Source organism: Anomaloglossus baeobatrachus, chromosome 3 (genome assembly GCF_048569485.1).
Source record: "Anomaloglossus baeobatrachus isolate aAnoBae1 chromosome 3, aAnoBae1.hap1, whole genome shotgun sequence".
NCBI lineage: Eukaryota > Metazoa > Chordata > Amphibia > Anura > Aromobatidae > Anomaloglossus > Anomaloglossus baeobatrachus.
This window is the reverse complement of record NC_134355.1, coordinates 458,273,874-458,300,493: the sequence shown is the minus strand read 5'-3', so window position 1 is coordinate 458,300,493 and position 26,620 is coordinate 458,273,874. Positions and strand designations below refer to the sequence as shown.

Genomic DNA, 26,620 nt, shown 5'->3' with positions numbered 1-26,620 from the left:
GTAAGGAATCACTGCCAACCCCTGAAGATGCAGAACCGCAACCACTGCTGCCATGACCTTGGTGAATAGCCGAGGGGCCGTGGCTAACCCGAAGGGGAGAGCCACGAATTGGAAATGTTCCTCTCCGATTGCAAAACGTAGCCAACGCTGGTGTGAAACTGCAATTGGCACATGCAGATAGGCATCTCTGATGTCGATGGATGCCAGGAAATCCCCTTGGGTCATTGAGGCAATGACTGATCGCAGAGACTCCATGCGAAAATGCCGCACCTGAACATGCTTGTTGAGAAGCTTGAGATCCAGGATGGGCCGGAAGGAACCGTCCTTTTTGGGGACTAGGAAGAGATTTGAGTAGAAACCTCTGAACCGTTCCCGGGCGGGAACCGGTACAATACTCCGTTGGCCTGCAAGGATGCCACGGCCTGAGAGAAGGCGGCGGCCTTGGAGCAGGGGGAGTTGACAGAAAAAATCTGTTTGGCAGGCTGGAAGAGAATTCTATCCTGTAGCCGTGGGAGATGATATCCCGCACCCACTGATCGGAGACATGTTGAAACCACACGTCGCCAAAGTGGGAGAGCCTGCCACCGACTAAGGACGTTGCTGGCGCGGACAGATAGTCAAGAGGAGGCTGCCTTAGTGGCAGCAGCTCCTGCGGTCTTCTGTGGACGCGCTTTTGTGCGCCAGTTGGATTTTTGGTCCTTGGCTGAGTTAGCGGACGAGGCCGAGGGCTTAGAGGACGACCAGTTGGAGGAACGAAAGGAACGAAACCTCGACTGATTCCTACCCTGGACAGGTTTCCTGGTTTTGGTTTGTGGTATGGAAGTACTCTTCCCGCCAGTAGCTTCCTTAATAATTTCATCCAGCTGTTCACCGAACAGCCTGGATCCAGCAAAAGGGAGTCCAGCAAGGTACTTCTTTGAAGAAGCATCTGCCTTCCACTCTCGAAGCCACAAAATCCTGCGGATAGCGAGGGAATTAGCCGAAGCCACCGCAGTGCGGTGAGAAGCCTCCAGCATGGCAGACATGGCATAGGATGAAAAGGCTGAAGCTTGGGAAGTTAAGGTAACCATTTCGGGCATAGATTCCCTGGCGAGGGAATGCATCTCCTCTAGAGAAGCAGAGATGGCTTTGAGAGCCCACACTGCTGCAAAAGTTGGGGAGAACGAGGCCCCTGCCGCCTCATATACAGATTTGGCCAGAAGGTCAACCTGGCGGTCAGTGGAATCCTTAAGAGAGGTGCCATCAGCCACTGATACAACGGTCCGGGCTGAGAGTCTAGACACCGGGGGGTCTACCTTGGGTGAATGAGGCCACTCCTTGACCACCTCAGGTGAAAAGGGAAAACGGTCATCAGAACCACGCTTTGGGAAGCGTTTGTCAGGACAGGCCCTAGGCTTGGTCACAGCGGCCTGAAAACTGGAGTGGTTAAAGAACACACTCTTTGTCCTCTTAGGCGAGGTAAACTGGTGCTTTTCTGCCAGAGAAGGTTGCTCCTCTGATACTGGCGGATTGAGATCCAGTACAGAATTAATGGACGCAATCAAATCACTAACATCTGAGTAACTTTCGGACAGATCAATGGGGCACATGGAGTTAGCCTCCGGGCCCCCTGTAAAGGCATCCTCCTCGTCCCGCGAGTCAGCTTCTGAAACAGAGCCGCGGGACGAGGAAGGAGAGAGAGCCCTGCGTCTCCTCTTAGGAGGACGGGGTCTGGGACAAGATGATGAATCCTCTGTGAGCTCCGCTGAGAGAGCCCTAGCAGCAGACGCACCCTGTGAAGGGGGCTGATGCATGTTCAGCAAAGTCCTGGACAGCTGTCCCATGGAGTCGGCAAAAGACTGGGAGATAGACCTAGATAAGGATTCTACCCAAGCCGGGGGTTCAGCCACAGGAGCCGGAGCCGGAGAGACCACTGGGGGTGCGATTCCAGGCTGAGGCATCGTCAGGTTAGAGCAGGCAACACAATGTGGATAGGTGCTCGGTTCAGGCAGTAGGAGCTTACATGCAGTGCATACTGAATACAGCTTTGGAGCCTTGCTCCTCGTGTGAGACATGCTGCTGGAGTGGGGGCTCTGCCAGAATGACCCCCAGAGAGTATATACAGAGGTCCACAACCAGAGGTTGTGGCTTACCAGACCGCTGGAGCGGTGTTGTGTGCCCTCCAGATCCCGAAGCCCGGACCCCCAAGCACCTCAGCAAGGATGCTGCAGCCAGTGCTGATCGCAGAGAAAACGCTGAGAAAATGGCGCCGGAGCGAAGAGAGGGGGCGGGACCTACTCAGAGCGGGATCTGGAGGGCCAAAGAGACTTACAGGGGAGGAGACATGTACCCAGTGAGGAGTGTCCCTCCCCTGTGCAGAACGGCCGCTGGGCGGAGCCGCGCTGTTCCTCTGCATGAATGACATGCGAGGGCAGTGAAACCGAAAGTAGGCCTCCGGCAAAGCTGGGGCCTAAATTTGAGCGGTGCGGCCGGCTCGCAGGCAACATCGGCGCGGTTCTCAGGCGACAGCCAGAGAACCCGCCGGAAATGTCAGAAAAATCACTCAGCACACTCTCCCACAACAATAAAGTACAGGGACCCCCAATATATAAACGTCTCAGGTACTTAGCTTGCTGAGACGCAGGGTTCCAAGTCCCTGGGGATGAGCGCTCCGGTCCAGCAGGATCCTGAAGGGCTGCGGATGGAGACCGGTCTCCTGCCAAGCATGGAGAACCGTGCTGGCTCCCACTTCAAGCCAGAGCCCAGGAGGGATGGTGAAGGAGCACGGCATGTAAGGCTCCAGCCTTGGAATCAACCTTAACAGCACCGCCGACACAGTGGGGTGAGAAGGGACATGCCGGGGGTCCAGAGGACCCGCTTTTCTTCAAACTCTTTCCAAAAATCAGATGAGAATGCATGTGTGTATGTATGCCTCCTGAACACAAAGCGATAAACTGGCTAGATCTGGTTCTCCAGGGGGTGTATAAGCTCAGAGGGAGGAGCTACACTTTTGAGTGTAGTACTTTGTGTGGCCTCCGGAGGCAGAAGCTATACACCCGATGTCTGGGTCTCCCATAGGAACGATAAAGAAAGTTTTTATGATATTGTGTTTACGGTTACTTTAATTCATAAGAAGACCCTCAAACATGTGGCATTCTTTTTTGTATATTTTAGTTTACTGATGAAGTAAGCCCCTGAAACGTATTGAATGCTTTGACATACATGATTTGATCTCATGAAGAATATATAAGGAGTTTCAAAATTGCATCTGAATATTGCATTTGGTGGATCAAGAGCTTGCCGGCTGAATAATTCATTAAGCGGTCTTGGATGGGGAGGTTGTGTGGAGAAAGCCTCCTCCTAATCAGTACGTAATTCCGCTTGCTATTAAGGTTGTTTTGAATGTTATTCTCCTGTGTTTCCAGCTCTCCGCGCACATGGAAGGGGTTTTTTTTGTAGCGATCTATGACTTATGGAAGCCATATCAGGAGATTCTGGAAAAAGATGGCAGCAGTGGCAAAGAGATTTTTTTTATTTGAAGTTACAATACTGTGGCAAGTGGTAGAAGTCACCAAGTGTTTTATTTTTCATTTTTGATTATTTTAGTCATTGACTGGTCAGAAGCGCTCCTGAATATTTGATGTCCCTTTATTTTTCATTAACGAAAAAAGTTCAAAATGCTCTTCAGCATTACATACAACTTAATGAAGTGTTATTAAATCGTATTAGAAACATCTCAATAAAATTTTGCATATTGAGGATTTGCACGGCACCAAGAATATATTCCTTAAAAAAAAAACAACTAAGTAAATAAATTGGTAAATTATCATTTTGTAGGACAGCCCATCAATCATATCCACATACATACAGTACAATGCTGTAGATCCTAAATTCATGGCGCCCAACAACGGCCAGACGATAAAATATTCTTGATAATATTCTGAATTGAAATTTATTTTAAGCCTTTAGTGATCAGATACTTTTTCGTTTTTGCACCTTGTTTTTCTCCTCCTTTTCTTCCAAGATCCTAAAAGTTTTATTTTATTTTTCTGTCAGCATAGCCATACGAGGGCTTGTTTTTTGTGAGACTAGTGTTGAAAAATATCATTCATTTTACCATATATTGGTCTTAAAAATAGGAAACAAATAAAAACTAAGTGAGATGAAAGGGTGAAAAATTAAATTCTACCTTTGCTTTTTCAGGTTTTGATTTCATGGCATTTTGTTTCCTCGAAGATAAAATTTTTTGAAAATTTGACGTCTTACTTTATAAAAGGATAAATCTCTAAAAAGGTCTTAACTAGTGAAGGGCAGACCCAGACTGTGCAAGCAACTCTGGTAATTAAAAAAAAAAAAAAAAAAATATATAAGAAGGAAAAATAAAAAAAACAAAAAAAGGGGAAAGCAGGCACATTATATTTACCGCGTCTCCCGCAGAGCTGTAACACTACTTCCGAGGCTGATCGTTAACCTCATACATCTGCACTGCTTCCCCCGCCCACCAGAAGGCTCGGCGCCTTTGATTGGTTGAAGTCAGACAGCGCCCCCACACTGTGTGACTACTTTAAATCACACATACTGTGTGTGTCTCTACAGTGGTGTAAAAATAAATTAATACAATTGGCGTAGGGTCCCCCCATATTATGATACCTAGCACAGATAAAGCATATGACTACAGGCTGCAGCACCCAGCTGAGTATCAAAACAAGAGGTACCGCAGCTGCTTTTTTTTTTTATTATTGTAAATTATTTCAAATTTTGTTACCCAGCAGTGATAAAACCGACAGCTGTGGGCTGGTATTCTCAGGCTGGGGAGATCCTATGGTTATTGGGGCCCCCAGCCTAAAAATAGCAGCCTGTAGCTGCCCAGGATTGGTGCATCCATTAGATGCAACAATCCTGGAACTATAGCCGGCTCATCCCGATTGCCCTGGTGCGGTTGCAATCAGGGTATTAAAAGGTTCATGGCAGCTCACAGCTGCAACTAAGACTAGTTTCACACTTGCGTTGGGCGAAATCCGCTGGGTCCGTTGCTGCGTCGTTTTTACGCATCCGTTATTTTTGTGGTGTCAACGGATGCAACGGATCCGTTATTTCAGAGTAATCAGCTGATTCCTGTGAAATAACGAACCCGTTGCATCAGTTTTGCATCCGTTAGGCGTCCGTCTAACGGAATGCGTGGGCTCTTTTTTTTTTTTTTTTTCATTTTTTTCATTCTGGGCATGCTCAGTAGAAATTAGCGGAATCCAGCAGCGGATTCCGTTGTAAAACACTTTGCAACAGAATCTGCTACCATAGGGAGCCATTATAAATTTTAACGGAAGCAACGGAATCCGCTGATCGGCGTCATTTGACGCTCGGCGAAAGCAACACAGCGTCGGCCAATGGAAGCATCGCAGGTACTTTTGGCACAATCCGTTATCCATACAAGTCTGTGAGAAACAGCGGAATCCGTTAACGGATTCCGCTGTTTTCCAAAAGGGCGGATTGCGACTGAAGGAAAATAACGCAAGTGTGAAAGTACCCATAGCCCTAGATTAGTAATTGGGAGGGTCTATGAGACCCCCCCCATTACTGATTTGTAAGTGAAAAGAAATAAACACAAAACACCGAAAAAATCTTTTTTTGCAAATAAAATACAAAAAACCCTACCTTCTTTCTCCCTTTATCCCCCCCCAAACACCCAGTTCTGAAGTAATCCATATGAGGTCCCACGATGATTCCAACTCGGCTACATACTGAAGGGATAGCGTGGGGGTACAGAACACGACCGCACACTGTGGGCTTCAGGCAAAAAAATTACAGTAGCAGCGATGAGCAGTGACGTCACTTAGTTTATCTGCGCTCATAGTTGGAGGTTCTCACCAAGCTTATGTAATATATGAAACTCATTTTTTGAGTGTTTATTTGAATGCTTACTATCCTACAGATATCATATACAATGCTGTATGCAACATACAAAATATGGTCTCAATATAGCACGCGAAACTATACATTTTAATTTATTATTTTTTGTTATTTTGCATCCCCCAATATAAAGCCCTGATGACAAACCCAAACTCTAAAGGGTGCGTTACACGCTGCAACATCACTAGCGATGTCGTGGGCGATAGCACCCGCCCCGTCGTTCGCGCGACATTTGGTGATCGCTGCCATAGCGAACATTATCGCTACTGCAGCGTCACACGCACATACCTTTTCAGCGACGTCGCTGTGACCGCCGAACAATCCCTCCTTCAAAAGGGGAGATTCGTGCGGCGTCACTAAGCAGCCGCCCAATAGCAGAGGATGGGCGGAGATGAGCGTCCGGAACATGCCGCCCACCTCCTTTCTTCCTCATTGCCGGTGGACGCAGGTAAGGAGATGTTCGTCGTTCCTGCGGTGTCACACATAGCGATGTGTGATGCCGCAGGAACGATGAACAACCAGCGGCATGCACCACCAACGATATTATGAAAAGGAGCGACGTGTCAACGATCAATGATTTTTGACGCTTTTGCGATCGTTGGTCGTCGCTCCTTGTTGTCACACGCTGCGATGTCGCTAGCGGTGTCGAATGTGCGTCACTAATGACGTGACCCCGACGATATATCATTAGCAATGTCGCAGCGTGTAAAGCACCCTTAACATGAACCTCTAACTCCAAACTTGATATATCAAATTTATATGTTTTTCCTTTTTGTTTTCTTTTTTTTGGGTGAGGGGTCGGGGTTGATTATCCTTTAGGGTTTTTTCCTTGTTTGTTTTTGCAAACCCTAATCTGAACCCTAACCAATATTAAATTAATTTGTTTAAAATGTATGTGACTTTGACCACCATTTTTAATGTTTTCTCTCCTTTCTTCACTGGTATCTGTTACAATCTGTCTATTCTCGTCACGATCAGACGTTCTGGACAGTAAAGCTGGGTTCACACATAGCGACAACGACATCGCTGTTACGTCACCATTTTCTGTGACGTAACAGCGACCTTGTAAGTCGCTGTTATGATCGCTGCTTAGCTGTCAAACACAGCGACGCAGCAGCGATCATAACGTCGCTGTGCTACATGTGCAGAGAGCAGGGAGCCGCGCTTAGCGCTGGCTCCTTGCTCTCCTAGGTACAGTACACATCGGGTTAATTAACCCGATGTGTACTGCAGCTACATGTCACAGTGCAGAGAGCAGGGAGCCGCGCACACTGCTTAGCGCTGGCTCCCTGCTCTCCTTGCTACAGTATACATCGGGTTAATTACCCGATGTGTACTGCAGCCACATGTGCACAGAGCAGGAGCCGGCACTGGCAGCAAGGGCGGAGGCTGGTAACGAAGGTAAATATCGGGTAACCAGGGAAAGGTCTTCCCTTGGTTACCCGATGTTTACGCTGGTTACAGCTTACCGCAGCTGCCAGACGCCGGCTCCTGCTCCCTGCTCGCTTCATTTCGTCGCTCTCTCGCTGTCACACACAGCGATGTGTGTGTCACAGCGGGAGAGTGACGACTAAAAAATGAAGCTGGACATTCAGCAACGACCGGCGACCTCACAGCAGGGGCCAGGTCGTTGCTGGATGTCACACAGCGACAGCGACGGGACGTCGCTGCAACGTCACAGAAAATGGTGACGTAGCAGAGACGTCGTTGTCGTTGTGTGTGACACCAGCTTAAGAGGCAAAGTGCAGTTTCAAGCTGTATGTTTTAAAGACAAAACTTATGTGACTTATGGCTCTCATAGCGATCATATGATCAGGGAGCAAACGTATTAATCCCCGAGTAGTGTGGGAAAAGCCACGTCAAAGATTATGGTGCGGAATTAAAGCCCAGGACAAAATGTTGTAAAGTTACATTGCATGCTTGTTATTGATTTAAAGAAATATTGCTGTATATGGCCAATGACGAAGGTGTGCTAGACACATATTTGGGGGGAAAAAAAAAAAGGATATAATGTAGCGTCTAAATAGAACCTGCAAATGAAATGTAGCACAATATATACTGTTGCACACTGAGCAATTTGCATCTTTATTCTGGAGTAAAAACAGTTCCTATTTGTGCCTTTTTTGACTAGGCCTCATTATTGAATTTGGATGCAACTGATATTTTTTGTATAAAAAGGCACAAACCACTTTTTGCTTGTAAAATATTACATAAATCACCTACCAAAATTAATATATTCATCTAACTCCCATACAAAATCCGGCACAATCCATTTGTATTCACTGAGATCTGGGAACATATCTTTCCATTGGTCGAATGTCTGAAAGAAAAAGTTAATAAGCACAAATAAAAACACAACAGCCATAAATATCATGATATTACATAGGGACCTTCCTATACATTCTGTCAGTCCTTACATATTCCACAAAGTGGGATGTGTGTAAAATACCAGAGGAACTCAACAGTCACTCCCTTTTATGTCTGGCACCAGCTGCCCGCCGCTGCTTCTGCCCTGATGTTTAGACTGCAGAGGTGACTGCACATCAAGAGTGCATGTCCACAGGACCAGCATTGTCAGGGTACAGAACCCTAAGGGCAGGCATACTTCAAGTTGTCTACCAACTCTGCAAGGATCGAACAGGGAAAGGCTAGAAAAGTCACCAGACATCTCCCACCATTACTGAAGCCAAATAGCATATAGGATCCGGGGCTGAGGTCTTCGACCAGCCCCACGGCAGAACCGTGCTATCAGCATACAGGACGGAACACTTTACTGACACCGGGATCCCCAAGTGCTTCAGGCCACGGGGATCCGATACTTAACACATCAAAGGACGAAGGGCCCATAGGCTGACACACCAGACCTGACCTTCCACGGATTCGAGATCGGCTGGAACCCATCGTGGCGGAGATCGGTACTCTGGGGCAGCGCCTGAACTACAAGTGAGTATAAGACCTGGAACCGCAGCCCCTGTCTCTGCCTCTCCTTTGCTGGCGCTGGCGCCCATGGCTGTGGCGCCAATGGGGACTACCACCACCCCTGTCCGTCTTGCATCATCCTCCCCGGGGTAACCCCGCTCCGCTTGTGGTGAGCGACACCATCCTGGCTGCGACCTTAACCATCAGCCCCAGAGAGCAGCACCCGCAGCGGCGGCCCATCCCTGGCGTCACGATCTAAAAAGACTTTCCTCACCGTCACTATCACCCCCGTCCCCCATCCTTCCTCCCGTCCACCGCTTTCCCTCCCTCCTGTACGCCTCGGGGTCATGAAACCATGCCAGGTCAGCCCACGATGATGTAGAGGATCTGCACCCCCGGCCCGGTGACGAATCGGGTGAAAACCCCTCAGGGTGTTACATAGCAATAGGGGATTTCTGCTGTTCTGGCACCTCATGGGCTCTGCCAATGTAACATGGCACCAGGAAACCATTTCCAGCTAAATCTGTACTATAATATGGCGCCGCTTCCCTTCTTCACTTTGTACTGTGGCTAAAAGTAGTTTTTGACCACATATGGGGTATCAGCCTACTCAGGAGAAATTGTAAAACAAATTGTAAGGTGTCATTTCTCCTGTTACCCTTGTGAAAATAAAAAACATTTGGGCTAAAGTCACATTTTTGTGAGATAAAGTAAAATTTTCATTTTTCATTCCACATTGATTTAGTTACTGTGGTATTGAGTAGTGTGAATAGTGCAATTTTTAGAATGGTGTCACTTTTGGATATTTTATTTCACCTAGGCCACTCAAAGTCACTTTAACCCCTTCACCCTCCGGCGATTTTCAGTTTTTGCTTCCCCTTCTTTCAAGAGCCATAATTTTTTTTATTTTTCAGTCTATTTTGCCATATCAGAGCTTATGATTTCCAAGATGAGTTGTAGTTTGAATGAAAACATTAGTTTTACTATACAGTGTACTGGAAAATGGAAAAAAAAATGTCCAAGTGCGGTGAAATTGCAAAAAAAAAAAAAAGTGCAATTGCACGATTATTTGTTATTTACCATGGTCACTAGATGGGAAACCGGACCTGGTATTATGATTCCCCAACTCAGTACAAGTTCATAGCTACCAAACATGTATAGCTTTACTTTTACCTAAGTGGTGAAAAAAATTCTGAAAATTGTAAAAAAAAAAAAAAAAAGGGCTTTTGTCTCCCTTTTCTTAGACCCATAGTGTTTTCTATTTTCAAGATCTGGGGCTCAGTGATGGCTTATTTTTTGCGTCTTGAGCTGACATTTTTAATTATACCATTTTTTAATAAATGCAATGTTTTGATCGCCTGTTATTGCATTTTGATGCAATGTTGCTGTGACCAAAAAACACACTTAATTTTAGCATTTGGAATTTTTTTCTCCATACACCCTTTACCAAGCAGATTAATTTATTTTATATTTTGATAGATCAGGCATTTCTAAATGCGGCGATACCAAATGTGTGGGTTTTTTTTATTATTATTATTTTATTCTCAATGGTATTATTTGAACTTTTAGGGTTTTTTTTTTTTTTATATAACAAAAAACAATTTTTTTACACTAATTTTACTAGTTCCCCTAGGGAACTTTATGACTGCAGTGTCCGATATGCATTACTGTGAGTGCTGCTGCTCTGCTGGCATTCACAGGAGTCACGTTATGGCAGCAACGGGTGTCATTATTCAACCCCATGCAGCCATGGCAACCTATTGGCGTCCCATTATCGCGTCACAGGGCCACTGATGGTGGCGGGGAAAAGCACGATCCCCGCAGAAGCACTTTAGATTGTGCTGTCAGAGTTTGACAACCTAATTAAAGGGGTTAACAGGCACAGGTGGATCTCTGATCCATCCGCACCTGTTGTTAGCTGCACATGTCTGCTGATCAGATCAGCAGATATGTGCGGGGATGACCGTAAGCTCATCATGTGAGCCTGCGGTAACCGGGTAAAGGCGACCTAGGACGTATATATACAGCCTGGGTCGTAAAAGAGGTTAAATGTGATATGGTCCATAAAAATGGTTTTGTACATTTTGTTGGAAGAATTGAGAAATTGCTGATAGGAAGTTATAAGAGTTAAACATCTAACAAAAAAAAAAAAAATTGCGCTGTTAAGCCCGCTTTACACACTGCAATGTATCTTACAATGTGTCGGCGGGGTCACGTCGTAAGTGACGCACATCCGGCATTGTAAGTTACATTGTAGTGTGTGACAGGTACGTGCGATTGAACGAAAATCCGTTCATCGCATACACATCGTTCATTCCTCATGAATTGAACATGAGGTTGTTCAATGTTCCCGAAGCAGCACACATCGCAGCGTGTGACACCCCGGGAACATTGAACAGATCTTACCTACGTCCTGCGGCTCCAGCCGGCAATGCGGAAGGAAAGAGGTGGGCGGGATGTTTACGTCCCGCTCATCTCCGCCCCTCCGCTTCTATTGGCCGGCTGCCGCGTGACGTCGATGTGACGCCGAACGTCCCTCCCACTCCAGGAAGTGGACGTTCGCCGCCCACATCGAGGTCGTATGGACGGGTAAGTACGTGTGACGGCGTTAATCGTTTGTGCGGCACGTTCAACAAATTGAACGTGCCACACATACGATGGGGGTGTTGCAAATCGCATACGATATTGTATGCGAAATTGCAACGTGTAAAGCAGGCTTTAAGTTCACATGTAGGAAATGTTATTAACTATTTTTGCATGACACAACTCTCTGGTTTAAGGGCACAGAAATTAACAATTAGAAAATTGCAACATTTTCAAAAATTTTTTAAACATTTCAGATATTTTCACAAATTAATGCAAAAATTATTGGCTTAAATTTTCTACTGATATGAAAAACAATATGTCTAGAAGAAAAAAAAAACAAAGATTCAATGATCCGTTTCAGAGTGATTACATGATAAAGTGACATTGGTCAGCAATAAAAAAAAATTGGCATGGTCAGGAAGGTGAAAACAGGCGGGGAGTGAAGGGGTTAACATGTATATCTTCAGCAGGATGCAACAGTGAGTAAAGTGCAATAATCCTGCCTGATATTATCTGGGTCCAGAAGAGCTAAAATTCTTAATTTTAATATCAGGTTTATAAAGCTATTCTGACATGAATTTTCAAAGTTAGTACATCAGTCTCACTAGCTCTAAGGCTATGTCCGCACTTTGCGTCATCTTAGTTGCAGTTCAAAACCCACCCTCTGGCAGTAATTGATTTTGCCAAAGTTGCTTTTGACCACAAAATAGCGCTAAAAACGCATGCGTATTTATCGCGTTTTAGCCGCGTTTTTGCGCTTTTTACCCGCTTTTCCATTGCGTTTTGACAGATGCGTTTTGAACATAAAGACACTGCTAAATAAAGTTTAAACAGTCAAAAACAATGAAATAAGGAAAAAAAAGGAACACATTGAAATGATAAAGAAAATAGTTCTATTTCATGGAATTATAGTAAATATAGTAATAGTAAATATACTGTTTATCGGTAAAATAGCATTAAATTTATATTTTTCATTCATTTAATTGTCGGACTATGTGTGTGTGTGTGTGAAGGGACATATCAAATCATTATCTTGAAGTCAGAAAAGCATGCGTTTATGTAGTCCAAAATGCATTGTTTCTGCAACTAAAAAGCAGGTAAAGCGCTAGAATTTTGATATTTCTTGCTTTTTGCAACTTCTCATTGACTTCAATGTTAGCAAAATGCAGCCCAAATGGCAAAAAAAATTGACATGCTGCTTCTTTTAAAGCATGGTTTTTGTCACAAAATATGCAAATTAAACGCTGCGTTTGGAAACGCAAAGTGCGGACAGGAAATCCCCATTTTCCATAGACTTGGCAGGAAAATCAAAACGCATGTATTTTGGCATGAAAACGCTGCAGTTCAAAACGGACCTAAAAAGCAGCTGAAACGCAGGTGGAAACGCAAAGTGCGGACACAGCCTAAGAGATTTAATATCTCAAGCACGTTGGTATTGTGAACTTGGATGGTGAATTAGCTTTAAACTAAGTGTTTTCACCACTTAACAGTTTACAAATACAACTGGTCAAAAAAAAAAATAAAACAAAAGAAAAAACATTTCCTTGTCGGGACAATTAACACATTCCTGATTTACACACAAAAACTTGATATTAGATAACAATAATAAACACAGAAACCAATGGAGTTTTTTACAATAGTAACCTGAACATTGCAAACACTGTTTCCACGAAAAAAAGCCCTAGAAGGATTTTTGTTCGGCCTTTTTGGCGTCTGCATAAAATATAAGCCCTTCTCCAAAAATAAGTCTAATGCGGGCTTCACACGGTACGATCTATCGTGCAATTGCACCCGCCCCCGTCGTTTCTGCGTCACGGCAATTAGTTGCCCGTGGCGCACAAACTCGTTAAACCGCCGTCACACGCGCTTACCTGCTGAGCGACCTCGCTGTGGGTGGCGAACATCCATTTCCTGAAGGGGGAGGGACGTTCGGCGTCACAGCGACGTCACACAGCCGCCGGCCAAGAGAAGCGGAGATGAGCGGGACGTTAACATCCCACCCACCTCCTTCCTTCCCGGCGGGAGCCGCGGGACGCAGGTAAGCTGTGTTCATCGTCCCCGGGGTGTCATACGGAGCGATGTGTGCTACCCCGGGTACGATGAACAACTGGCGCAAAGTAGAATAAACAATTCTTTAAAAATGAGCGACATGTACACGATTCGCGATTCGTAACCGATTTGCGATCGTTCTGAGACGCTCATAGGTGTCACACGGGACGACGTCGCAAGCGATGCCGGATGTGCGTCACAAAAAACGTGACCCCAACGACCTATCGCACGATAGATCGTCTCGTGTGACGCCCACATTAGTTGCGTACTCAAACTAACAGTATCCTTGTGTTGCCCTAAGCCCCAGCTAATTAAATGATTTGTAACGCTCACCGCTGGAGATGGTAAGGCGGCAAGTATGAGTGGACCCACTAGAGGCTGAATATGCATTCACTTAATTAGCTGGGGCAGTCTCATTGCAATGCTAGGCGGCACATCTGAGCTGACAGTGACCGTGTATTTCTATGCAGCTGTCACTGTGAGCTCAGGAGAGATACCGAGGATTATGGGGCAATCCTTGTGTATTAACATGGCAGGCAACGGTGGGTCAAATATAAGACACCCCCTGAAAATAAGCCCTAGCACATTTTTTAAAGCGGAAAATAAATTTAAGCTTTGTTTTATTTCTGGGGAAACATGGTATGCCACTAAGCACTTTACACATAAGTGCCTTCATGCAATGTCAAATGAAGTATTAGGATTTGTAAAAAGAGAATTTTGTTACTTACCGTAAATTCTTTTTCTTATAGTTCCGCATGGGGAGACCCAGACCATGGGTGTTTAGCTTCTGCCTCCGGAGGACACACAAAGTACTACACTTAAAGAAGTTGTCCAGTTACCAAAACTGATTTTTTTTTTTCTGATAAATCTTGCTAATATGTGCCCCTCAACACATCTATTATGTTTTTTCAGCAAAATTACCTTTCATTGTGCACTAGCAGCACATGCTCATTGCTGGCTCCAGCTCTGATGGGGTTAATCTCTCCTCTGACTTCCTGTGTTCAGTTCCTACAAGTCCCAGAATTCTTTGTGGCTCTAGGGCGGTGTCTAGCTTGTCTAACACACCCACTGTGTCTAATACACCCACTCTGCTCCCACCCAAACCCTCCTCCCTGCCTCTTCCCAGTGGATGTGCACTGAGATCAATTACACAGAGACAGCAGCAGCTCTACACAGCCAGGGGAAGAAAGTGTGTGTGCGCTTATATACAGTGTATGTGTATGTGTGCGCGTATATACAGTGTGTGTGTGTATATACAGTGTGTGTGTGTGTATATATATACAGTGTGAGTGTATGTGTGTGTGTGTGTGTGTGTGTGTGTGAGTGTGTATGAGTGTGTATGAGTGTGTATGTATGTCATACTCACCTGTCTGCAGGGTCCGGGTGCCATGCCTGCTTCCAGCCCCTGTCTCGGTCCCGCCGCTTCGGCTGTGTGCAGTCTCCCCGGGGCACGCACGAAGCTTGCAGGACCTGGCCGTGGATCACCTGATGCAGTCACCTGACGCATCAGCTGATCGATTCTCGTGGTGTCGCCGGCTTTTTCGCGCCCGGCCGGCTATCAGCTGATCCTGCCGTCAGGGGACTTCATCAGCTGATTACCGGCAGCTCCTGCAGTGATGGGCCAGGATCAGACTCCCCTGCAGGAGCTACCGGTAATCAGCACAGACGTGAGTATTTATTTATTTATTTTTTTTGCACTGATGCATCAGCTGATTGTATAATCGGCTTTTATACAATCAGCTGATGTATGATGTGATTCACATCCTTTAACCTGACACATCATCTGATCGCTTTGCCTTCCAGCAAACCGATCAGATGATATTGGATCCGGATTGGACGGCGCGGGACCCTAACCCAGGATTACTGCGGAGGGGGGTTTATTTCAATAAAGATGGAGTCACTAATTGTGTTGTGTTTTATTTCTAATAAAAATATTTTTCTGTGTGTTGTGTTTTTTTTTGTTTTTTTTTTATCATTACTAGAAATTCATGGTGGCCATGTCTAATATTGGCATGACACCATGAATTTCGGGCTTAGGGCTAGCTGATAATATACAGCTAGCCCTAACTCCATTATTACCCGGCTAGCCACCCGGCATCAGGGCAGCTGGAAGAGTTGGATACAGCGCCAGAAGATGGCGCTTTCATAGAAGTGCCATTTTCTGGGGTGGCTGCGGACTGCAATTCGCAGTGGGGGTGCCCAGAAAGCTTGGGCACCCTTCACTGTGGATTCCAATCCCCAGCTGCCTAGTTGTACCCGGGAATAGCACCAGTGAGATAATATTAAAATTTAACCTTTATTTTATTCCTTAAAACACACAAAAAGCAATATTAAAACCGAAGGTTTGACCATGCAGGTCACAAATCACACACTGCCCAGAGCTGTATATAAAGCTCAAAAGGGCCACAGATACGTCCCTTGGGCAAGATAGACAATGGGACAACTAAATCATGTGTTGAGAGCTGGTTAACACTATCAGTGGATAGCACATAGTCATAACGACAATAGTTCCATTATGCTCAGGTCAGAGTCATAAAATAACACAGGCAAAAGGATATATATTTTTCCTTCACTGAAGGTACGAAAAATACATATAAACACCTATTGGCTGTAATCAACACACAAATTAGGCAAAAAAAAAACAGGGAAGATCTCACCCATTCAGATGATCTTCTGTTGCTTATCACAGCATCTCTTGCTGACAGGGCCAAAATGGGGCTTGGATTCCAGGTTGATGTAACTCACCCTAAACCCCATTGACTCCCGTCCTAACAAGGACGGTCCACAACTGAACCTATTGTTGTCCTTGTTCAAAACAGCCCCACATGCCTCCCGACGCGTTTCGTCACGTTTTAGTGACTCCTCAGGGGACCAAACATAATAATAATAATAATAATTTTATTCATTTATATAGCGCTATTAATTCCATAGCACTTTACATACATTGGCAACACTGTCCCCATTGGGGCTCACAATCTAGAGTCCCTATCTGTATGTCTTTGGAATGTGGGAGGAAACCGGAGTACCCGGAGGAAACCCACGCAAACACGGGGAGAACATACAAACTCCTTGCAGATGGTGTCCTTGGTGGGATTTGAACCCGGGACCCCAGCGCTGCAAGACTGCAGTGCTAGCCACTGAGCCACCGTGCCGCCATGGGTTAAAAGTATCAGGGCCAGTGATGGTGTAATGCCTGCAAGGTCCACACACACCAAATGCTGCAAACAGTTAGCCCCACTCATTCTGACCTATAAATGTATGGTCGGGGCCCACAAAGCCAATCCACAAAACTTCCGATCAGGTGCAACATTAATCACCTCACATGATCAACACTCACCACCAGCTGAAGGAGTAAGGACGCCAGGATTCCACGTGTCACAGTGTTTCCATATCGTTCGGTCTCCATTATCCAGCATGTGCACAGGACTTCCTGGTTGTGTTCACAGAAGCGAGGCTTGGAACACATCACGTGATACACACATGGTTCACCATGTGATCCACCGTGTCATCGCTTCATTCTGAGCATTACAGCAGTGTAGGATCTGCCCACACCAGTGGGACACGCCCCCGGCCGTCCAGGCTGCTTATAGGGAAAAATCCAAGCAGCCTGTCACATATGTGCAGGCACATCCAGCCCAGAATCAGCCGCACAGTGTTGTGTATATCCAAAACCACTGGGCAAGTGTATCACATGTTTCATGAGCCTATTTCAAACTTACCCTTGTCCCCATTAGTCTGTGCTGGAGACAAAGTTAGGCTCGTCATAACCATCAATATGTATATCATTATTTTAGTAACTCCATTAGGTAATTAAGATAAGCACTGTGTGAGATATATATGAGGTTTGGTGAGTGTTGCGGAAGTTGTGTAATTTAATATGCTTCAAGTCAAAGAAAAAATGGAAGGTAAAGAGTTACTCTTCCACCATGCTAGTAGCAAAGTGGGTCATAAAATGACCTCATTGTGTCCAATGATATTTTAGCAGGCTGGAAAGTCAGTGGTCTAAGGATCATTATTTCTAGCAGAGAAGGGATAGAACAGAAAGTGACAGTGTCATTATGCTCAAACCGAGCGAAATCCGAGAGAAGTCAGATGTAACAGCCATAGTTTAACTGCTCATTCAGGCCTTTGGGGGCCACTGTATCCAACCTGAAAATCCACCTGGTCTCTCGTTGTAGTACCAGGCGGTCCCAGTCACCACCTCTCAGGGGTTGTTCAATCTTATCAATACCAATAAATGATATGACGTTTTTCTTTCCTCCGTGGACATTATTTACATGTCGGGCTAAGGGGGTCTCTCTCTTATGTTCTATGTCCCCCAAGTGGTCCCCAATACGCCGTCTAAACTCCCTGATGGTTTTTCCCACGTATTCAAGGCCACATTCGCATGTGGCCTTGTAGATAATACCCCGGGACCGGCAGTTTATGAAGTGGCGTATATCAAATAGCTCCTGAGTGACATTTGAGTTAAAGTTTTTTGAGGAGTTGATGAATGGACATGCCACACATTTCCCACATCTATAGCACCCTTTCATGTTAGATTTTAGCCAAGTATGTTGTTGGGGTGCCTGGAAGTGGCTGTGGACAAGTCTATCCTCAATCGACCTCCCTTTTTTGTAGGTGACGTGGGGATATTCACCGACCTTATGTTCAAGGTCTTTATCCATTCGGAGGATACCCCAGTATCTTTCCAAGATATTTCTTACTTGTTGTGACCCGTTTGAATAGGTCGTGATGAACCTGATTGGTCCATCACCACCTTTCTCGGGGGCTGAAACTAGGAGGTCTGTTCTCTTTATTGTTTTAGTTTCATTATAGGCCTTTTTCAAAACTCTTTCAGGATAACCTCTCTCCAAGAACCTATCCCTGAGATCATCTGCTTGATGTTTAAATGATCTCTCATCGGAACAGTTGTTGTTTATGTTTTCTTTCTTTTACGTTATGTTGGAATCTCTCTATGTCATTTTGTAGTGTCAATTCTTTTTTAGAAAAATCTGGTTCACCAGAGAACTTTTTGGCTGAGTCTATCAGTTCTTTAAGGCTATCATTAAGGTGCAACAGGGTATTTTTTTCCTCCTCTAAGAGGAGTCTCATAAATCTGTGAGCACTCTCAGTGGCCTCTCTCTCCCATTTTTTAATGAATTCTGGGCTTTTTGATCTATTGCCTGGATTCAAGGTTATTCTAAGGCCTCTCGGTACTATGTTTTCTTTGAGATAGTTTTCCAGGGTCTGGACTTCCCACCAGGAAATAACTTGATCTTTATATAGTCTGGTTAGATCTTTAAATATCAGATTATAAGTGGGAGTGTATTTTTTTGTTATGGTAACACTGTCGGAAAAAACCTCCCTTGCTTCCTCCAGCCAACTGTCAGTCCTCAGACCATCAGACAGCTCCTGGGCTGGTGGGAGGAGACAATGGTCTTTGCCGGCGAGGACGAAGTGGAGGACACCCACAGAGTGGAACTCTGGGCACGCTATATTGATGACGTATTCGTCATCTGGCGTGGCCCGGAGAGTACCCTTGAAAGCTTTGTTAACAAACTAAATGACAACCCTATTGGTTTACACTTTACCTACGAGACCAATCGCACTACCCTACCTTTCTTGGATATCTTGGTCACTAAGACAGAGGGAGGTGCCCTTAAAACGCGCACCTACAGAAAACCAACCTCTACAAACTCCCTTCTAAGATGGGAGAGCAATCACCCAGCACCCCTCAAAAGGGGAATACCTAAGGGCCAGTATCTGAGGATGCGGAGGAACTGTTCCGATGAGAGATCATTTAAACATCAAGCAGATGATCTCAGGGATAGGTTCTTGGAGAGAGGTTATCCTGAAAGAGTTTTGAAAAAGGCCTATAATGAAACTAAAACAATAAAGAGAACAGACCTCCTAGTTTCAGCCCCCGAGAAAGGTGGTGATGGACCAATCAGGTTCATCACGACCTATTCAAACGGGTCACAACAAGTAAGAAATATCTTGGAAAGATACTGGGGTATCCTCCGAATGGATAAAGACCTTGAACATAAGGTCGGTGAATATCCCCACGTCACCTACAAAAAAGGGAGGTCGATTGAGGATAGACTTGTCCACAGCCACTTCCAGGCACCCCAACAACATACTTGGCTAAAATCTAACATGAAAGGGTGCTATAGATGTGGGAAATGTGTGGCATGTCCATTCATCAACTCCTCAAAAAACTTTAACTCAAATGTCACTCAGGAGCTATTTGATATACGCCACTTCATAAACTGCCGGTCCCGGGGTATTATCTACAAGGCCACATGCGAATGTGGCCTTGAATACGTGGGAAAAACCATCAGGGAGTTTAGACGGCGTATTGGGGACCACTTGGGGGACATAGAACATAAGAGAGAGACCCCCTTAGCCCGACATGTAAATAATGTCCACGGAGGAAAGAAAAACGTCATATCATTTATTGGTATTGATAAGATTGAACAACCCCTGAGAGGTGGTGACTGGGACCGCCTGGTACTACAACGAGAGACCAGGTGGATTTTCAGGTTGGATACAGTGGCCCCCAAAGGCCTGAATGAGCAGTTAAACTATGGCTGTTACATCTGACTTCTCTCGGATTTCGCTCGGTTTGAGCATAATGACACTGTCACTTTCTGTTCTATCCCTTCTCTGCTAGAAATAATGATCCTTAGACCACTGACTTTCCAGCCTGCTAAAATATCATTGGACACAATGAGGTCATTTTATGACCCACTTTGCTACTAGCATGGTGGAAGAGTAACTCTTTACCTTCCATTTTTTCTTTGACTTGAAGCATATTAAATTACACAACTTCCGCAACACTCACCAAACCTCATATATATCTCACACAGTGCTTATCTTAATTACCTAATGGAGTTACTAAAATAATGATATACATATTGATGGTTATGACGAGCCTAACTTTGTCTCCAGCACAGACTAATGGGGACAAGGTTAAGTTTGAAATAGGCTCATGAAACATGTGATACACTTGCCCAGTGGTTTTGGATATACACAACACTGTGCGGCTGATTCTGGGCTGGATGTGCCTGCACATATGTGACAGGCTGCTTGGATTTTTCCCTATAAGCAGCCTGGACGGCCGGGGGCGTGTCCCACTGGTGTGGGCAGATCCTACACTGCTGTAATGCTCAGAATGAAGCGATGACACGGTGGATCACATGGTGAACCATGTGTGTATCACGTGATGTGTTCCAAGCCTCGCTTCTGTGAACACAACCAGGAAGTCCTGTGCACATGCTGGATAATGGAGACCGAACGATATGGAAACACTGTGACACGTGGAATCCTGGCGTCCTTACTCCTTCAGCTGGTGGTGAGTGTTGATCATGTGAGGTGATTAATGTTGCACCTGATCGGAAGTTTTGTGGATTGGCTTTGTGGGCCCCGACCATACATTTATAGGTCAGAATGAGTGGGGCTAACTGTTTGCAGCATTTGGTGTGTGTGGACCTTGCAGGCATTACACCATCACTGGCCCTGATACTTTTAACCCATGTTTGGTCCCCTGAGGAGTCACTAAAACGTGACGAAACGCGTCGGGAGGCATGTGGGGCTGTTTTGAACAAGGACAACAATAGGTTCAGTTGTGGACCGTCCTTGTTAGGACGGGAGTCAATGGGGTTTAGGGTGAGTTACATCAACCTGGAATCCAAGCCCCATTTTGGCCCTGTCAGCAAGAGATGCTGTGATAAGCAACAGAAGATCATCTGAATGGGTGAGATCTTCCCTGTTTTTTTTTTTTGCCTAATTTGTGTGTTGATTACAGCCAATAGGTGTTTATATGTATTTTTCGTACCTTCAGTGAAGGAAAAATATATATCCTTTTGCCTGTGTTATTTTATGACTCTGACCTGAGCATAATGGAACTATTGTCGTTATGACTATGTGCTATCCACTGATAGTGTTAACCAGCTCTCAACACATGATTTAGTTGTCCCATTGTCTATCTTGCCCAAGGGACGTATCTGTGGCCCTTTTGAGCTTTATATACAGCTCTGGGCAGTGTGTGATTTGTGACCTGCATGGTCAAACCTTCGGTTTTAATATTGCTTTTTGTGTGTTTTAAGGAATAAAATAAAGGTTAAATTTTAATATTATCTCACTGGTGCTATTCCCTAACAAATTGTGAGCCCTTGTCCTGGAAGGAACACCAATCTTTGGTTCCTTTGCTTATTTGCCTAGTTGTACCCGGCTGGACACCAAAATTAGGCGAAGCTCACGTCATTTTTTTTTTTTAATTATTTCATGAAATTCATGAAATAATTAAAAAAAAAAAAAAAAGGGCTTCTCTATATTTTTGGTTCCCAGCCGGGTACAAATAGGCAGCTGGGGGTTGGGGGCAGCCCGTACCTGCCTGCTGTACCCGGCTAGCATACAAAAATATGGCGAAGCCCATGTCATTTTTTTTTCTTTTTGGGTAAAAAACTGCATACAGTCCTGGATGGAGGATGCTGAGCCTTGTAGTTCTGCAGCTTCTGTCTGCTCTCCTGCATAAACTAGTGAATGGAGGATGCTGAGCCTTGTAGTCCTGCAGCTGCTGTCTGCTCTCCTGCATACACTAGTGAATGGAGGATGCTGAGCCTTGTAGTCCTGCAGCCTCTGTCTGCTCTCCTGCATACACTAGTGAATGGAGGATGCTGAGCCTTGTAGTCCTGCAGCTGCTGTCTGCTCTCCTGCATACACTAGTGAATGGAGGATGCTGAGCCTTGTAGTCCTGCAGCTGCTGTCTGCTCTCCTGCATACACTAGTGAATGGAGGATGCTGAGCCTTGTAGTTCTGCAGCTGCTGTCTGCTCTCCTGCATACACTAGTGAATGGAGGATGCTGAGCCTTGTAGTTCTGCAGCTGCTGTCTGCTCTCCTCCATTCACTAGTCTATGCAGGAGAGCAGACAGCAGCTGCAGAACTACAAGGCTCAGCATCCTCCATTCACTAGTGTAAGCAGGAGAGAAGACAGCAGCTGCAGAACTACAAGGCTCAGCATACTCCATCCCGGACTGTATGCAGTTTTTTGCCAAAAAAGAAAAAAAAATGACATTTTTGTGTCCAGCCGGGCACAACTAGGCAGCTGGGGATTGGAATCCACAGTGCAGGGTGCCCAAGCTTTCTGGGCACCCCCACTGCGAATTGCAGTCCGAAGCCACCCCATAAAATGGCGCTTTCATAGAAGCGCCATCTTCTGGCGCTGTATCCAACTCTTCCAGCTGCCCTGATGCCGGGTGGCTAGCCGGGTAAAAATGGAGTTAGGGCTAGCTGTATATTATCAGCTAGCCCTAAGCCCGAAATTCATGGTGTCATGCCAATATTAGACATGGCCACCATGAATTTCTAGTAATGATAAAAAAAAACAAAAAAAAACACAACACACAGAAAAATATTTTTATTAGAAATAAAACACAACACAATTAGTGACTCCATCTTTATTGAAATAAACCCCCCTCCGCAGTAATCCTGGGTTAGGGTCCCGCGCCGTCCAATCCGGATCCAATATCATCTGATCGGTTTGCTGGAAGGCAAAGCGATCAGATGATGTGTCAGGTTAAACTACGTGAATCACATCACACATCAGCTGATTGTATAATCGGCTTTTATACAATCAGCTGATGCATCAGTCGAAAAAAAAAATAAATAAATACATACTCACTTATGTGCTGATTACCGGCAGCTCCTGCAGCGATCGATTGGACAGGAGTATGATCCTGTCACATCGCTGCAGGAGCTGCCGGTAATCAGCTGATGAAGTCCCCTGACGGCAGGAGCAGCTGATAGCCGGCCGGGCGCAAAAAAGCCGGCAACACCGCGTGAATCGATGAGCTGATCCACCGCCAGGTCCTGCAAGCTTCGTACGTGCCCCGGGGAGACTGCACACAGCCAGAGCGGCGGTACCAAGACAGGGGCTGGGAGCGGACATGGCACCGTGACCCTGCAGACAGGCGAGTATGACATTTTTTTTTTTTCTACTGTTCGCTTTGGTTTTCGCCGCTGCCTCCACCTCCCGCCCAGACATGGCGCCGCACGGAGCTGACATGGCACCGGGCGGGTTGTGGACGCAGCGGTGACGGTACCGGGAGGATTCATGCTTCTGTGTTTACCAACAGAAGGAATCCTCTTCCTGTACACGTCACTGTAGTACCCACCCCTTGCGTTTATAGCTGCGTTTTTAGTCATAGAAACGCAGCTATATGCGTTTTTCATTGCGTTGTTGAACATCTCATTGAACTCAATGGGTGAAAAACGCAGTGAAAAACGCAGAAATAATTGACATTCTGCATTTTTGTGGACAACACAAAAACGCAGCTACAAAAAAACGCTGTCTGCGGACAGCACTTCTGAAAACCCATAGACATTGCTGGGAAAGCAATGTCACTGCGTTTTCAGCACAAAAACGCGGTAAAAAAACGCCGCAAAAAACGCAGCAAAAACGCCTAGTGCGCACAATGCATAGACTTTACTCGGGAAGCAAAGTCATGCAGTTTTCTGAGTAAAAACGCACCAGAAAAACGCGCAAAAACGCCACGAAAAACGCACTGTGTGAACTTACCCTTAGTTGGTGACATGCAGCATCGCAGGTGACAGAGCAGAGCAAGTTGGTGACATGCTCTGCTCTGACACATAGTGTGCTGCATGTCACTGTATCCACTCTGGGACTTGTTGTGCAGGTGACCGGATGCTACATGTCACTAACTGTCTCCACTGTGGTACTTGTTCTGCAGGTGAGAGTGTATACAGTTGGTACTATGCAGCAGAAGTCACAGAGTGGAGACAGATAGTGACATGTAGCATCCGGTCACCTGCACAACAAGTCCCAGAATGGAGACAGCGACATGCAGCACACTATGTGTCAGAGCAGAGCATGTCACTGTCTCCACTCTGGGACTTGTTGTGCAGGTGACCGGATGCTACATGTCACTGTCTCCACTGTGGGACTTGTTGTGCAGGTGACAGAGTGGAGCAGATTGGTCCCATGCAGCGTCCGGTCACCTGTGCTGCTGGTGGGAGTATATGATCACACTGCCGACACCGCCCTCTCTCCTGACAGCTGAACACAGCGGGCGGGTGGACAGTGTGATCACATACTTGCGTGACAGGGGGGATTTCAGTGGAGGAAACCCCCCCTGTACTCCACACTGGCGCCCCGTACCTCCCACAGCTGAATGCTGGTAAGCGCGCGCTCTGCCTTCACCGCTCCACACTGGCGTCCTCCGGATCCTCCCCTCGATGCTGGGCTGTGACGTCAGGTAGTCACCGCCCACATCCCAGTCAATCACTGTGAGTGGCGCCGGCATCCTCTGACGTACCCGTCTAGTTTGAGAGCCCGGAAATGCCGGGACGTCAGAGGATGCTGGCGGCCACAGCTCCAGGGGGTCATGTGACTGGCACTGAGCGTGCAGCATATCGCCGCTCAGTGCCAGAAAAGGAAACAGAAGCCAATGCAGAAGATGCAGACAATGGTAAGTGAGAATCATTGGGGGAAAAAAAAAAATGGGTGAACCACCCCTTTAAAAGTGTAGCTCCTCCCTCTGAGCTTATACACCCCCTGGTAGCCAGTCCTAGCCAGTTTAGTGCAAAAGCTGAAGGAGAATAGCCACCCACAAGTAGAACCAAGTAAGAACCGGAACAACCGGAGACTCTGTCCACGACAACAGCCGGTGATAACACACGAAACAAGAAAATTGCCAACAGGGGTCATTCCGTGTCAAGTGGACCAGTTTTAAAAATCGCCCCCACTCGACGTTCTCCGATTTTGCTGAAAATTTATAAGGATGTACATGTATGTTTGAAAAGAGGTTCTGTAAATTTTTAGGGCCAGATCTCAAATATATTGGGCACTGTTGACCTTTCACTGGAGGCCCCCCCCCCCAAGCCTGCGACTTCAGCTAAGAGGATTTTGCAAACTTTGGCACATAGCCATTAGAGTTCTATAGTGGCTATGATGCTGAAATTTGGCATACTAGCTCAACTTTTGCTGCTAAACGCGATAAAATTATTACCGGCTATGACAAAACAATATTTCGGCCGCAATTTTGTGTCAAAGTAGCTTGCAAAACGCCTCGCATAAAATTTATGCCAAACTTTGCCCATATATAACTCAAGACCAAAAACCAATAGGAACTGGTGCTTTACCTTGTACATCAAACATCTACATGACTTTGCATTGCTGCAATATCACGGTCAAAGCATATGTATTTCTGGAAATATTCACACCCACATATGATGACAAACTTAAAAAAAACGAATTTTACCTATTTTTAAGTCAAATTTCCCAAAAAGGGTACCCCTAAGGCCCCTTTCACACGTCAGTGATTCTGGTACGTTTGTGCTTTTTTTTTTAAACGTACCAGAATCACTGACATACGCAGACCCATTATAATGAATGGGTCTGCTCACACGTCAGTGATTTGTCACTGCACGTGTCTCCGTGCGGCGTACCCGCGTGTGCGTGATTGCTGCACGGAGACATGTCCATTTTTTTCTGGCATCACTGATGTTCCACGGACCACGCAGTGGTTTGGTCCGTGAAACACGTGCCAGAAAAAAACGTGCTTTTAAAATAATAAACATTTTAACTCACCCGGCGTCCAGCGATGTCCTCTGCAGCCCGATCTCCCTGCTCCTTCTGTGCCGGCTGATTACTGTCGCGCATATTCATTATGCGCGACACAGCCGACCCGGAAGCAGCTCCTACAGGGGTCGCCGCCGGCCGGATGCTGCATCGCGGGAGGATTCAGCACCACGGACAGCGGGAGCGGGTGCAGGTGAGTGAATCTCTAAGTGCAATCACGGGCCACGGAGAACGGAGCCCGGATTGCACTTAGACAACCCACGTGTGCCGTGATTTTCGGCACACGCAGGGACATGTGCGTGTTTTACACGCCAGTGAAAAACGTCTGTGTTTTTCACTGACGTGTGAAACGGGCCTAAAATATATTAATTCTGTTATCATTTGAAAGAGCACATTTTTCTCTACAAGGATCATTGGGGGTTTTTTTGGAGTCTCTCCATTTAAGAAAAGAAAAATGCCACTGAACATGGTGTTATTTATTAATACGCAATGAATGCTAACTGCACTATTCAAACCCTTGCGTTGGTCCATGGTGGTTATACCACAACCAATTCCCTAAGAATTGGTATTATAATCCTATTAAGAATTGTAATAAT

At 45.8% G+C, this 26,620-nt stretch overlaps 1 protein-coding gene across 12 annotated transcripts in view; it reads right to left on the bottom strand.

The window, feature by feature from the left end:
• The window catches only part of OPA1 (OPA1 mitochondrial dynamin like GTPase), a 296,183-nt gene that overhangs the window by 256,823 nt on the left and 12,740 nt on the right, over window positions 1-26,620 (bottom strand). For all 12 annotated transcript variants that reach the window (XM_075340498.1, XM_075340503.1, XM_075340499.1 and 9 more), the window contains exon 3: window positions 8,110-8,206. In XM_075340498.1, the coding sequence (XP_075196613.1) occupies window positions 8,110-8,206 (97 nt within the window). The remainder of the gene's footprint in view (window positions 1-8,109; window positions 8,207-26,620) is intronic.